General features: G+C 46.2%; 1 protein-coding gene and 1 pseudogene across 1 annotated transcript; both read right to left on the bottom strand.

Moving 5' to 3' along the window:
• Positions 1–934: 934 nt before the first annotated feature.
• Positions 935–6,197, bottom strand: LOC125338908. The gene is given in 2 exon segments (XM_048329946.1): positions 935–2,085; positions 2,218–6,197. Coding segments are annotated over 2 exon segments (5,103 nt in total). The 5' UTR covers positions 6,170–6,197.
• A 1,937-nt stretch (positions 6,198–8,134) lies between these two features.
• Positions 8,135–12,957, bottom strand: LOC125338907 (annotated as a pseudogene).
• Between the last annotated feature and the right edge of the window lie 1,437 nt (positions 12,958–14,394).

The raw sequence follows: 14,394 nt of genomic DNA, 5'->3' as shown, positions 1-14,394 counted from the left end.
CAGAGGCTCTGATAAATTGGAGGAATCTTTCCTATGCAGAGTCCTTCTCCTGATATTTCAGCCAAAGTTAATCCACGCTGGGGGAGATTAGTACATTGAGGCGGAGGGATGGTATAGGCAGTGTATTTGCCTATTACGGCTACTCCCTCGTAGAAGGGAGGCTGTGGGGCCAAGCATAACCAGCATTCTTGGGTCCTACTAGGATAAGTGGCATTAAGGACTGAAAAGGAACTCGTAACCAGATTTATTATTCTATCCCCTGTTCCTGGGACAGGGGGAGTTGGATTTGCAAGTGCAGCTAGGGGAGAGTACGGGGTTGCCCTGGGGGAAGGGATTAGTCCAGAAGGGGGTTTTTGCTCTACCAAAACACGGTTCGGGCCTACTGAGTGTGGGATTAGTGGCATTAGTGGCCGGACTCGTTGCTGGAGAGTCAGTAGTACCCCAGGATCAGGTTTGTGTGGGTTATATACTCGGAGGCCCCATGTTTTTCCCTTCTCCCACCCGGAAGCCTTTTCACCCTCTGGGGTGAAATTTACTTGAACTTGGGAGTTTGACCTGCTTCCTTTAAAGAATCTAACCAGATCTCTTTTCTTTGATTTCCACCCTGCCCACAAGGGCAAGGGCATGGAGGTTACACAGTCCCAGGAGGCGCAAAAGAAATCCCCTGCCCCTCCACATTCCTCTCCCCGCCCTTCCTCGGGGCATGTATACCAAACATCTCCTTTTTCTCCGCATTGAGGCAGCCATTTCCTTTTCCATTCCTCTCCTGCTACCTCACACATGTCAAAGGTTAACCGGGGAAACCAGGTATTTAAGGCATGTTTTCCTTGAGCCAGAGCATACTCCTTCCCTGAGTCAAGATTAATTAAAGTCCAAGTCACATTAAGGACTTGGTAGGGGCTTGTCCCTCCTAAAGGGATGATTCCAAAGAGGACTATGAGGAAGGCCCCCCCTTGATTAGTCTTATCTTTAGTGGGTTTTGAGTGCGTTGGACTCGCCATTCCGGGATCGTTTCTTCAGCAGAAGCAGGTTTGACGTGAGACGCGTGAATCCAAGCAGCTATGCCGTCTACCTTTAAGGCGGTTGGAGTGGTCAAGAGTACGGTATAGGGGCCTTTCCAGCGAGGTTCCAAGTTCTTGGTCTGATGTCGCCGGACCCACACCGAGTCTCCGATCTGGAACTGATGTGGCACCACAGGTCTCTCCAGCTGTTCCTTATAGGCGGCAGCGAGTGGCTCCCAGACCTCTCTCTGGACGGTCTGTAAGGCCTGCAAGTGGGCTTGAAGATTTTGGCTGTTAGCAAAAGTGGAGACATCAGAACTATAAAAACTAACACAGGGAGGGGGTGCCCCGTAGAGAATTTCAAAGGGGGTAAGTCCGTGGGGTCCAGGGGTATTTCGAGCCCGGTAAAGGGCAAGAGGGAGTAGGAGTACCCAGTCCTTTGAGCCAGCTGCAAGCGTTAATTTAGTTAAAGTCTCCTTAATGGTTCTATTCATTCTCTCTACCTGCCCTGAACTTTGGGGTCTGTATGAGCAATGTAACTTCCAATTAATCCCCAGTAACATGGCCACCTGCTGGTTTACCTGGGAGACGAAGGCTGGCCCATTGTCCGACCCCAGAAATTTAGGCATGCCATACCTGGGAAAAATTTCTTCCAGTAGTTTCTTGCTGACTACTTTGGCAGTTTCTTGCTTTGTGGGGAAGGCTTCCACCCAACCGGAAAAAGTATCGACAAACACCAGCAAATACTGATATCCGTAGAGCCCGGGTTTGATTTCAGTAAAGTCAACTTCCCAATGGACTCCAGGGCGATGCCCCCTCATTCGGACATTTCCTAATCCCGATTTTATCTTCCCAGCATTTACCATGGCACATGCACGACACCTGTCATATATTCTTTGCAAGATGTCTTCCTTGCCCAAAAAATAAATAAATCTTTCGTCTCGATCAAGGAGGGCTTTTATCTTTCTGGGGCTTAAGTGTGTTAGCTGGTGTACTTGTTCAATTACTTGCTGGGCGAAATTCCTGGGCAATACAGTCTTATTGTCAAGGATCCATATTTTTCTTTTGTCGTCTTTTCGGGCCCCTAGGTTTGTTAGGAGCTCTTCATCTTTTTTAGGGTATACAAATGGTCCTAAGTCTGCTCCTTTCTGACCTGCATTAGACTGAAGGCACATTGCTATAGGCTTTGTCTGGCCTTCGGGTTCAATGCTAGCACTCTGCCATTCGAGCCACTGCGTCCGCGCCTCCTTGTTGGAGACTGGATATGGAGGGACCGAGATCACAGCTGCCCTTCGAGCTGTCTCGTCAGCCATCCTGTTGCCCCGGGCAATAGGACTGTCTCCCTTCTGGTGTCCCGGGCAGTGCATGATGCTGAGCTTACGGGGTAAGAATAATGCGTGCAACAGGGCCAAAATTTCTCTTTTGTTCTTAACTTCCTTTCCTTCGGAAGTCAAAAGCCCTCGTCGACTATATATTTCCCCGTGAATGTGGGCAGTGGCAAAGGCATACCGGCTATCTGTATATACATTGAGTCTTTTCCCGCTTGCCATTTTGAGTGCCTGGGTGAGGGCAATCAGCTCTGCCCTTTGTGCTGAGGTCCCTGGCGGAAGGGTCTCTGCCCAGATTACCTCAGTCTCGGTGGTTACGGCTGCTCCCGCCTTCCGTTCCCCATTTAGCACCAGGCTGCTCCCATCAGTATACCAAGTAAAGTCAGCGTCCTGGAGCGGTTGGTCAGTCAGGTCGGAGCGGGTCCCGTGCACTTCTGCTAAAATCTCAAGGCAATCATGGGGAACTGCTTCCTCATCCGCCGAGGGAAGTAGCGTGGCGGGATTGATGGTCATGACGGGCCCAAACCGGACCCGATCTGTGTCCAGGAGCATAGTTTGATAATGAGTCATTCGGGCATTGGACAGCCAGCGATCTGGCGGCTGCCTAATTAGTGCCTCCACTGCGTGCGGGGCCAGAATGGTCAGGGATTGCCCGAAAGTCAACTTGCTGGCGTCCTTAACCAGGACGGCAATGGCAGCCACCATCCTGAGACAGGGTGGCCATCCTGAGGCCACTGGGTCCAATTTCTTGGAGAGGTAGGCCACCGGCCGCCTCCAAGGCCCCAATTTTTGAGTTAATACTCCCTTCGCATGTCCTTTGCTCTCTGCTACATACAAATCGAAGGGCTTAGTCAAGTCTGGGAGTCCTAGGGCTGGGGCTGTTAGGAGAGCCTTTTTAATGTTCTGGAAGGCCTTCTGTTGTTCTTCTCCCCAGGCAAACATGGTACCCTGTTTGGTGAGGGGGTACAGGGGGCTGGCCATTTCGGCAAAGCCTGGTATCCACAGCCTGCAAAACCCGGCGGTTCCCAAAAATTCCCTTAGCTGCCGGGAGTTTTGGGGCTCGGGTATGTTCATGACTGTCTCTTTTCTTGCATCCGTCAGCCACCTTTCTCCCTTCTTAATTAAATAGCCCAGGTAAGTCACCTGTTGTTGGCAAATCTGGGCCTTTTTAGCGGAGGCTCGATACCCTAGGGTCCCGAGGGCATGTAGTAAGTCTCTGGTTCCTTCCCTACATTCCCGTTCAGATGTCGCGGCTAGCAACAAATCATCGACATACTGGAGTAGCATCAAGGCGGGATGCTGGACCCGAAAATCTGCCAGGTCTCGATGTAGGGCCTCATCAAACAGGGTAGGGCTATTTTTAAACCCCTGGGGGAGTCTAGTCCAGGTTAATTGCCCTGAAATTCCCAATTCAGGATCTTTCCATTCGAAGGCAAAAATAGGCTGGCTGTCTGGGTGGAGCCTTAGGCAAAAGAAGGCATCCTTCAAGTCCAAAACTGTATACCAACAATAGGCTGGTGACAGTCCGCTTAACAGGTTGTACGGGTTGGGCACCGTGGGATGTATATCTTCTACCCGCTTGTTAACTTCTCGTAAGTCTTGGACCGGTCTATAGTCTCCTGTCCCAGGCTTTTTGACAGGGAGCAGGGGGGTGTTCCATGGGGACTGGCAAGGTTTTAAAATCCCCTGGTCCAGAAGCCTTTTTATGTGAGGTTTAATTCCTATTCTTGCTTCCTGTGACATTGGGTATTGTTTAATCGAGACAGGTGTGGTATTTGCTTTTAAAGCTATAACCAGTGGAGCTTGTCGTCTGGCCAATCCCATGCCTCCCGTCTCTGCCCATGCTTGGGGGTAATCATTTAGCCATTCTAGGTTAAGGGAGAGTTCTTTTCTTTTGTTATTTTCATACAGTCTGTATTCTTCTTCCAGACTCAAAGTTAACACTTGCAGGGGTTGATTTTTGGGGCCAGCTACACGCACCCCAGACTCCTCAAAATGGATTTGGGCTCTCAATTTCTGGAGCAAATCTCTTCCCAATAGGGGGTATGGACAGTCAGGAACATGAAGAAAAGAATGAGTCACCTTACCGGTAGCCAAGTGGACTCTTCGATCAGTAGTCCATCGATATCGCCGTCCTCCGGTGGCTCCCTGGACCCATGCCGACTTGTCGCTGAGAGGTCCTGGGTCACGGTTCAGGACGGAATGTTGGGCTCCTGTATCAACTAGGAAGGTGACCGGTTGCCCCCCTACATCTAGAGTTATCCTGGGTTCAGGGGGGGGCTCCTGACCCCGACTTCCCTAATCATCCAGGGTCAAGAGAGATGTTTTAGGTCGAGGCCGAGGACCCCGGGGGTTCTTCGGGCAGTCTTTTGCCCAGTGCCCTCTTTCTTTGCAATAGGCACATTGGTCTTTTTCCACTCGGGGGGTTCCCCTTCGTTCTCCCTCCTGTCTATCCTGTCTCTTTCCTGTCACTAAGGTGGCCATGAGTTTACTAAGGTCCCTACTCTTTCTTCGATCACGTTCCTCTGCCTCTCTTTTTAGCCTCTCATCTCTCTCCTCCACTGTCTCTCTTTTATTAAATATCTTTTCCGCCTCCTTGAGTAGATCCTGTAGAGAACTTTCCCTTAAGTTTTCCAGTCTTTCTAATTTCTTTCTAATATCCGGAGCAGATTGCCAAATGAAAGACATGGAAACGTTAGTTGCCTGTCCTGGGTCCTCAGGATCATAGGGAGTGTATATTCGATAAGCCTCCTTTAGTCTCTCTAAGAAGGCAGAAGGAGTTTCCTCAGATTTCTGAATAACCTGTTTCACCTGAGCCAAATTTGTGGGGCGCCTAGCTGCCCCATGGAGACCCGCCATAAGCAACTGGCGATAAAGGATTAGGTGGTTCCTACCTTCCACAGTGGTGAAATCCCAGTCTGGTCTCTCTAAGGGAAAAGCAGCATTAATCTCATTTGGCAGCTGTGTCGGCCGCCCATCTGCCCCGCGAACATTTTTCCGAGCTTCCAGGAGGACTCTCTGCCTCTCTTCAGTAGTCAGGAGAACCTGTAGCAGTTGCTGACAATCATCCCAGGTAGGCTGATGGGTAACAAGTATGGACTCAATCAAGGCAGTTAGCATGGCGGGGTCTTTTGAGAAAGGAGGATTGTTGTTCTTCCAGTTATACAAGTCTGAGGCGGAAAAAGGCCAATACTGAAGTTGTCCGGTAGCCCCTGCTCTTAAGGGAAAAGCCTGGGTAGTGGAATCCGCAGGGGGTAAATTACCGTCCCTCCTTACCCTAGTTCTAGTGGCAATAGGGGAAGGATCGGGCCGCTGCACGTCCTCCCTAGAGCCAGTTTCCGCCGGGTATGGTGGGGGCTGAGGTAACCGAGAGTCCTCAGTCATCAGGTCCAGGAGGAGGTCGTCCCCAGGGGGCAGGACCTTGGGGGCTTTTGCCTTAGGGTCTTCTGCGGTTAAGGGAGACTTGGTGACGGCGGGGAAAAGGGATGAATGGGAAGGGGGAGCGGAGGGTGTAAGAGGGTGTGTTGGGGGAAATAAAACAAAGGGCCTAACCCATGGAGGGGGGTCAGACATTAAGGCTTCCCAAGTAAGAATATAGGGAACTTGGTCTGGGTGCCCGCGTGGGCCGGGAATCATGATCCGTGCCTTGACCTGTAAAATAAGAATTGAATTAAAGGACCCATCTCTGGGCCAACTTAAGTCAAAGGTGGGCCACTCTGAGGAGCAATACGTGATCCAAGGTCGCTTGTGGACCTCGAGAGAGAGATTACTGGCGATCTTCCGAACCTCTGACCAATGCTGTAAAGTCAAACTTAAGGGGGTGGTAACAGATTGACCCATTATTTCAAAAACACAGAGTCCTAGGACAGACAACACAAAAACTACAGAGACAAAGATGAAACAGATTTTCGCGGCGCGGCTTCGGCTGAAAACCGAAAGGGAAAGTTCAAATGGAGACTGTGTTCGTGAGAGTCCGGATCTCTCGTCTCCCTCACAAATCACGTAGCCCTCGGTCACCGGGGCAGCCCCAAAGGGACTGACTCTTTTCCAGGCTACGGAGGACAAATGGGCCAGGGTGGCCTCCAAAGACCACTGGGACGTCTCCCAGGGCTGCGGTCGGGAGTATGAGTTCGTCAACTCCTCCACGGAGCCGCCCAATACAAATCTAGTTAGCTAACTAGTACAAGAACAAAGCAAACGCAAGCGCAGAACACCAAAACAAAGACACAGACAAGTGCGATCGCTGGCCAGCTTACCTCCCGTCGGTGGGTCGGTGGTCCCTGGGTGGGGGTCTCCGATCCCGGACGAGCCCCCAGATGAAAGACCCCCAAGCGGTGGGCTGTCTTTCTATCTGAGGAGACCCCCAGAGATCAACGAGACACACGAGGGCTGCAACAGCAAGAGGTTTATTGCGAGTTACGGGTACCCGGGCGTCCAAGTCCTCGCAGGGAGGTGGCGCGCCAGAGCTCGATGCCTAGGGGTTTTTATGGGGGGAAGTCGCGGAAGCGGGCTTACAGAAGCTGACAGCAAGGTTACAGGGATAGGGATTGGTCAGTCCAAATAAGGCAAGGAACAGGGTTACATGACTCTGATTGGTCCACGTTGGTGAGCCTGAATGACTTTTCGTTTTCCTGTTTTTGCAACCCTTGGTTCTCGAAAAACTTATTTTGAACTTATCTGTTTGGCACAATCTTGAAACCGCCTAGTTTCGGTTCCTGGAACTGGCTATTTTTATGGTCTTGAATTCCCAGAACCCCGACCAGGTGTTGGTGTTGACTCACGCTTTCTTGCCCTTTGCTTTCTGCCTGGCCTTACCGACTTTTATCAATCTGGGACCTGGGTAGGGGTCTTTCATATATAACCCATTTTATTTGTTGATTCATCAGTGGATGGAGACCTAAGATGATTCTGTAGTTTCAATATTGTGAATAGTGTGGTATATACTATATATGTGTGCATATATACTGGCATTTGAACTTAGAGCCTCATACTCATTTTGCTTGCTCTGTTGACTCTCTACCACTTGAGACATGCTTCTAGCCCTGCTTTTTAATGATGTTTTTGGAAATGTGGAGTAGTTGGATTTTGGAGAAATTATATTTTTTCGTTTTTTTCTCCCTCATGTCTTGTTTGTACCTGGTGATTTAACCTTAATATCCAAGTGGAAGTTTTTTTTTGATATAATGTTGAAAATGTTCAGATATACTCCAAGATTCAGTTTTATCTATAAATCTGAATTTACTGCAAGATAATGCTAATGTATGTTTTAAGAAATACAGTTTGCTTAAAGATAGATGTGGTAGCACATGCCTGTAATCATAGCACTCAGGAGGCAGAGACAAGAGGATTTTGAATTCATAAACAGCTTAGACTATAGAGTAAAACTTTTTTTTCATATGTGCAAGTAAACTTTATGAACAATATTCTTTGTTAGCTCTCTCTACTCTGGTTGCTGCTCACCACACAATCTGAGCCTGTTTTAAGAGTTCTTTTTTTAAAAAGGATTTACACTCACAAGGCTTTTATCCTGTTTGTGTTCTCCAATGCAAACTGAGTTTTCTTCCAGGTGAAAGACATTCCACATCTATTACATTCCTAACATTTCTCACATGTGTGAATTCTCTTAGGCCTGCTAAAGTGTGAATTTTGTTGAAAGACTTTCTATAGTTACAAGGTTTCTCACCTGTGTGAATTCTATTATCCATACCAAGGTCTGTCTACATTTGTTGCATTCATAAGGTTTCTCTCCTGTGTGTTCTCTGATGAACATGAAGGTCCGTCTGACTTCTGGGTGAAAGAACTTCCTCATTTGTTACATTCAAACTTGCCACTCTTTGTGGCAGCATGGAAAATCTGAACTGCGTGGTCCCTCGTTCCTCCTCCAGGTTGGAAATCGGCTGAAATAATACCAGGGTATCGCAGACACCGGAAATCTAGGCCATACCAGTAATGATAATATTCTCCCATGATCTCCCGTTCACCTTGGACACACCATAGATGGTCCTGGGTCTCTGAATTCAGAGGTCTGGGGTTGGGTTCCAGGGAGAGGTAGGTCCAAATGCCCCAATTGTACTGGGCACAAACAATCATAGATTGTGTTCTGGCTGCCACTTCTAGAATGTTATGCAATCCAGTTATATTCATAGCTCTGGCCAGGGACACATTGGCTTCTCCCACAGCGCTAAGCAAGGCACTGTAGTGCAACAGCCAGGTGATGTGATTGTTGACCACGATCTCACGAAGTCCAAGATGTCAGATGGGCCACTCTGGAAGACCTGAGCAGGGGGTTTCTTTATGTCCGATAAAATCACATTGTCCTTCCCAAATTGTCTCCTGAGGAGGTTGGCGAGCCCCATTCCCAGATGGCCCAGACCTCCTGTAATCAAGACCCGTGGAAAGTCTGCTTCAGAGAAAGAGGTGGAGTATAAGCTGGTACCTGCCAGAATTTTCCAGGGGGAGACACCCAGAAACAGGGAGGGCAGTACAGTGCTCAGGCCTGGGCAGGCCGGGCGCAGATGCAACATCCTCAAGACCTGCATTTGCTCCTCAGATGTCCTGTGGGCACAGCCACCCGGGACGCGGAGCCTGGGCGCACGAGCCGGGGTGCCGGGATGTGAAGCCGAGACGTGGAGCCCGGGACGCAGAGTCCGGGACGTGGGAGCCCGGGGCTTGGGAGCTGGGACGTGCGGAGCCTGGATATGGGAGCCAGGGTGCGGGGAGGGGCAGAGGGAGAGGGAGAGGGAGAGGGAGAGGGAGAGGGAGAGGGAGAGGGAGAGGGAGAGGGAGAGGGAGAGGGAGAGGGAGAGGGAGCTGTTGGTCAATTCTTGACAAGGTACAGGTAAGTTCTAATGCCCTTGGTCTCCTTGTTGCTTTAATTGGAAATAGCAAATGGCTTTTGTGACAAAGACACCTAGGATTGCAGGTTGAAGCCAGCCCAGGCAGAAAATCTCTCTCAAACTCCATCTCCCAACTAACCAGCATAGAGCCAGGCAGGAAGCATGGCTGAAGAGACTTATCTCTAACCAGCAAAATGCTGGAAGTACAGCTGTGGTTCAAGTGGTAGAATACTAACCTGGAGCAGAAGTGCTCAGGGACAGTGCCCAGGTCGAGTTCAAACCCTGTGAATGCCAATGGGGGCAAGCAATCCAGCAACAGCACCTAGACCCCTTGGACTCATCCAATTCAGGGAACAAAGATCATGGAGTACAGTAAGAGAAGAATGATATCACATCCTAAATAAAATCACTTTATTGCTCCCTTTCAAAATTAATCAGAGCCGCCAAGTGGCAGAGTGCTAGCCTTGAGCGGGAAGAAGCCAGGGACAGTGCTTAGGCCCTGAGTCCAAGGCCCAGGACTGGCCAAAAAAAAAAAAAAAATTAATCAGAGCCGGGGGATCAAGAGATAGTAGCTTATCCATCTAATGTCCATACCTGAGTCTAAGAACTAGCCAAGTCATCCAATTTTTAATTTTGTGCCCTAAACCTTTCCTTTTGCCTTAACTTTTTTTTTTTGTCCAGCCCCTGCCTTATGAGACTTCTTCCAGGCTTTATTCAAGGACTGGCATCTACCACCAAGGGACCCAGCTGCTTGCCGTCTCCTGGAGGGGCCACATTTCTGCCTTTTACCCCTAAGGTTGACACCCCTTGCCAGCAGGAAGCAGCCAGTCTTTGTCCTTTTTCATAACTATTAAAAGGCTGGAATGTAAGTTCCATCCCTGGAAGGCTCCATGTAGATGCCCCCCACTTCGTTAAGTCTCCACACAGTTACCTGGGTAACCAGCAGACCTGGAGGCAGTTACCTCCCCTTTCCCTGAGGTCACATCCTAATCCACCTGGCCAGACCCCTTGTCCCAGCAGGGTTGGGTGGGGGTCACGCCTTTTGTCCCTTCTCTTAGGCCATGGATCACTCGGCCACAGGCCAGCAGTTTGGTAATAAACTTTTCTTTCCTGCCTGAATACTGCATGGCATTCTCCTTTACTGGCTACCTACTTTAAAAACCTAACAATATCCATGGGTCAGAATGTAGCATTAGGGAAGGCCCAGAGAGCAGTTTCTATGCAGGACAGCTGTCTGTCAGTTCACACTAGTCATTATGGTAACGAGGAACACAAAGAAATTCTCAACATGCATCTTTTGTCTCTCTGAGTCTGACTTACTTCATTGAACATACATTTTCCAACTATTTACATTTTTTTACAAATGATACAACACAATTTTTCTAATGGATGAGTAAAATTTCACTGTGTACGTATTTCACATTATCTTGATCCATTCATCCATTGAGAGGCATCTGGGCAGATTTTATACTTTAGCTATTTTGAATAGTGTTGGAATAAACAAGATTGTGCTGGTAGTTTTACTGTATCCTGGTTTGTAATCTTTTGGGTAAATGCCTAGAAGTAGAATTTGGGGGTCATAAGGTAGTTCTATGTTTAAGTTTTTGAGGAATCTTCAATTCATACTGCTTTCCAAAGAGGTTGAACGAGTTTACATTCCCATCCACAGTGTAGTAGAGTTCTCTTTTGGTCACATCCTTGCCAGAAAGTTATTGTTAGTCTTTTTGATAATGGCCATTCTAACTGGGGTGATGTTATTTTAATTTGTAGTTTCTTCATGGCCAGAGATGTAGTGCATTTCTCCATGTGTCTGTTGTCTATTTTTACTACTGAGAAGACTCTCTTTAGCTCATTATCCCATTTATTAATTGGATTGTTGGGATTTGAGGATCTAATTTATTAAGTTATGTATTAGGCCATTGTCTGAGGTATACCTGGCAAAAATATTCTCCCATTCTAACTTACATCTAGTAAAATGAAAAAAAATGCAAATTTTTATATTAATTCACCATCAAATCAAGATACAGTACATTGACAGCATTCACCCTTATGGCCCATCTCAGTTGATACTCTTCCCCTAAAAGATAGCTATTATTCATACTTCTACCATCATAGATTATTTGTGCCCTTTGAGACCTTCATATACATGGAATTGTGCACCATCTTTTTGTATGTGTCCAATTTCTTTTACACAGTGCTACGTCTATGAACCATATCAATGCTGTTTTGTGTCAGAAACTATTTTTTTGCACTCCTAGGGTTGGGAATCAGGATCTCTTGATTGCTCAGCTTGTTTGCTCATGTCTAGTGGTCTACTACTTGAGCCATGCCATCTACCCTGCTTTATGCTGGTCAATTTGTGATGGAGTTTCATGACATTTTCTGCCTGGATTGACTTCAAACCATAGTCTTCTAGATCTCACCCACCTGGGTAGATAGGATTGCCAAATGTAGAAGCAACAACAATGAGAAAACTTAAATAATGGAGATAACAATGGCAAAGCCACAGAAAGCCTGAAGAAAAATTCAAAGAGAGTCTTTATACAAAAAGGCACTGACTGCCTCAGCAGGAACCCTTCTGACTACTCTAATTAACTTCAACTTGTGTGTTAACATGCTTTGTCAAAGGCAGAGACAACTCTGAGTTAGAGAATTCCTGCTTACACTAAGTGAAATTATCCTACATTTGCAACTTTTAAGAAACGTTCTTGAAAAGTTACAATTTTTAATGAAATGCCTGTGAAAGAGACATCCGCCTGAGAGTGATTCCTTTTCACTCATGGATAAGCTGTTCTGTGATGGATGAGTTCACACTGGCTGACAGCCTGGCAGGTCTACAGTAGAAATTGTCACTGTGAGATAGTTTGATCAGCCAAGTCCTTGCACTCTCCCAGTAGGAGGTGAATTAAGAATATGAAATCATAAGTTGCTTTGTTTTATAACAGAAATCCATACTTCAAACAGACTGCAATTTTATGTATTTTAGCACATTTTACAGACATTCAATATTGAAATAAAAACCCAGTATTCCTGTTTTTCTAGAATGCCATAAAGTTTTGCTAGGTATTTCTAACAAAATATGATTTAGAACATCCAGAATTTGGAAAACTATACTGCAATGTGATTGTTCAGAATGATTTCAGAGTGCAAGCAACAGACCATTAGAGCAAGCCAATGTGAAGTTACATCTCCTTTCCTCCTCCCCATCATATTCTCTGATAAAGTAAAGTTGACTTCGAGATATACTTTGTACATGTTCTCATTTAAGTGATGTTTCTTCTTGCATCATTCTACGAAATAGACTACTCAAAACATGGACGGACACTTTTATTCATTTATTGACACTTTTTTCATTCTTTCCTGCCTCTCATCCATCACTTCAACAGATATTTATGACACTTCTCACCCTGACACAGTCTTGTCCTTGCTCTTGGACAAAGCAAGTCAACAACATAGATGGGTTTTTTTTCTTATTTATTGTCAAAGTGATGTACAGAGAGGTTACAATTTCATACGTTAGGCCTGGGGTACATTTCTTGTACTGTTTGTTACCTCCTCCCTCATTCCCATCTCCCCCCTCGCCCTTTCCCTCTCCTCCCATGAGTTGTTCAGTTGGTTTACACAAAATGGTTTTGCAAGTATTGCTTTTGGAGTCGTTTGTCTTTTTATCCTTTGTCTCTCAATTTTGATAATCCCTTTCACTTCCCTAGTTCTAATACCAGTATATACAGTACCCAGTGTACTCAGATGAGATACAGTGATAATGCGGGTACAACCACAGGAAGGGGTTACAAGAAGATCACCAATAATAGAAGCTACAATTTCACATGGCATGTTGAAAGTAATTACAATAGTGGTATAACACACTTGATTCCAAAATGTGGAGTTCATTTCACTTAACATCATCTTATGAGTTCATATGGGCATAGCAATTAGGCTCTTGTGATCCTCTGCTTTGACTAGCCTAAACCTGTGCTAATTATTCCCTATAAGGGAGACCATAGAGTCCATGTTTCTTTGGATCTGGCTCACTTCACTTAGTATATTTTTTTCCAAATTCTTCCATTTCCTTATGAATGGGGCAATGTCATTCTTTCTGACAGAGGCATAAAATTCCATTATGTATATGTACCACATTTTCCTGATCCATCCGTCTACTGGGGGGCATCTGAGTTGGTTCCATATTTTAGCTATGACAAATTGGGCTGCAATGAACATTGTTGTGCTGGTGACTTTAATGTGTTCTTGTTTGTGGTCTTTTGGGTAGATGCCCAAAAGTGGGGCTGCTGGGTCATAGGGGAGCTCTATGTTTAGCCTTCTGAGAAATCTCTATACCACTTTCCAGAGTGGCTGAACCAGTTTACATTCCCACCAACAATGAAGTAGGGTTCCCTTTTGGCCACATCCACTCCAACATTTATTATTGTTAGTTTTCTTGACAATGGGCATTGTTACAGGGGTGAGATGGAATCTCAATGTTGTTTTGATTTGCATTTCTTTTATGGCCAGTGATATAGAGCACTTTTTTATCTGTCTCTTGGCCATTCTCATTTCCTCATCAGAGAAGTCTCTTTACAAGTCTTTAGCCCAATTGTTGAGGGGGCTATTGGTTCTTTGTGGTTTTGTTTTGCAGGAATGTAATGTTTTTAGTTCTGCATATATTTTAGATATGAAGCCTTTGTCCATTGCATGGCCGGTAAAGATCTTTTCCCAATCTGTGGGCTTTCTGTTTATCTTGCAAGCTATGTTCTATGTCCTGCAGAAGCTCTGCAGTTTGATGCAGTCCCATTTGTCCATTCTTTCTTTGATTTGTAGCATTTCTGGGCCTTTTTAAGGAAGTTTTGTCCTGTGCCAAGGAGCCCAAGTGTTTCTCCTACTCCTTCATGTAGTGTTTTCAGGGTATCTGTTTTTATTTCAAAGTCTTTGATCCCTTTGGACTTGATTTGGGTGCAGAGGGATATATAAGGATCTAGTTTTAGTTTGTTGCAGGTGTTGAACCACTTTTGACAGCACCATTTGTTAAAAAGGCTATCTTTCTTCTATACTATTTTTTTTAGCTCCTTTATCAAAGATTAAGTAGGCAAAGTTCTGTGGGTTCATTTCTGGGTCTTCATTTCTGTTCCATTGGTCTCAGGCCTGTTTTTGTGCCAATACCAATCTGTTTTTATTACTATAGCTTTATAATACAGCTTGAAGTTTGGTATTGTAATTCCTCCAGCACTGTTCTTT

Source organism: Perognathus longimembris, chromosome 20 (genome assembly GCF_023159225.1).
Source record: "Perognathus longimembris pacificus isolate PPM17 chromosome 20, ASM2315922v1, whole genome shotgun sequence".
Classification (NCBI taxonomy): Eukaryota; Metazoa; Chordata; class Mammalia; order Rodentia; family Heteromyidae; genus Perognathus; species Perognathus longimembris.
This window is presented reverse-complemented; position numbering and strand designations above follow the sequence as displayed.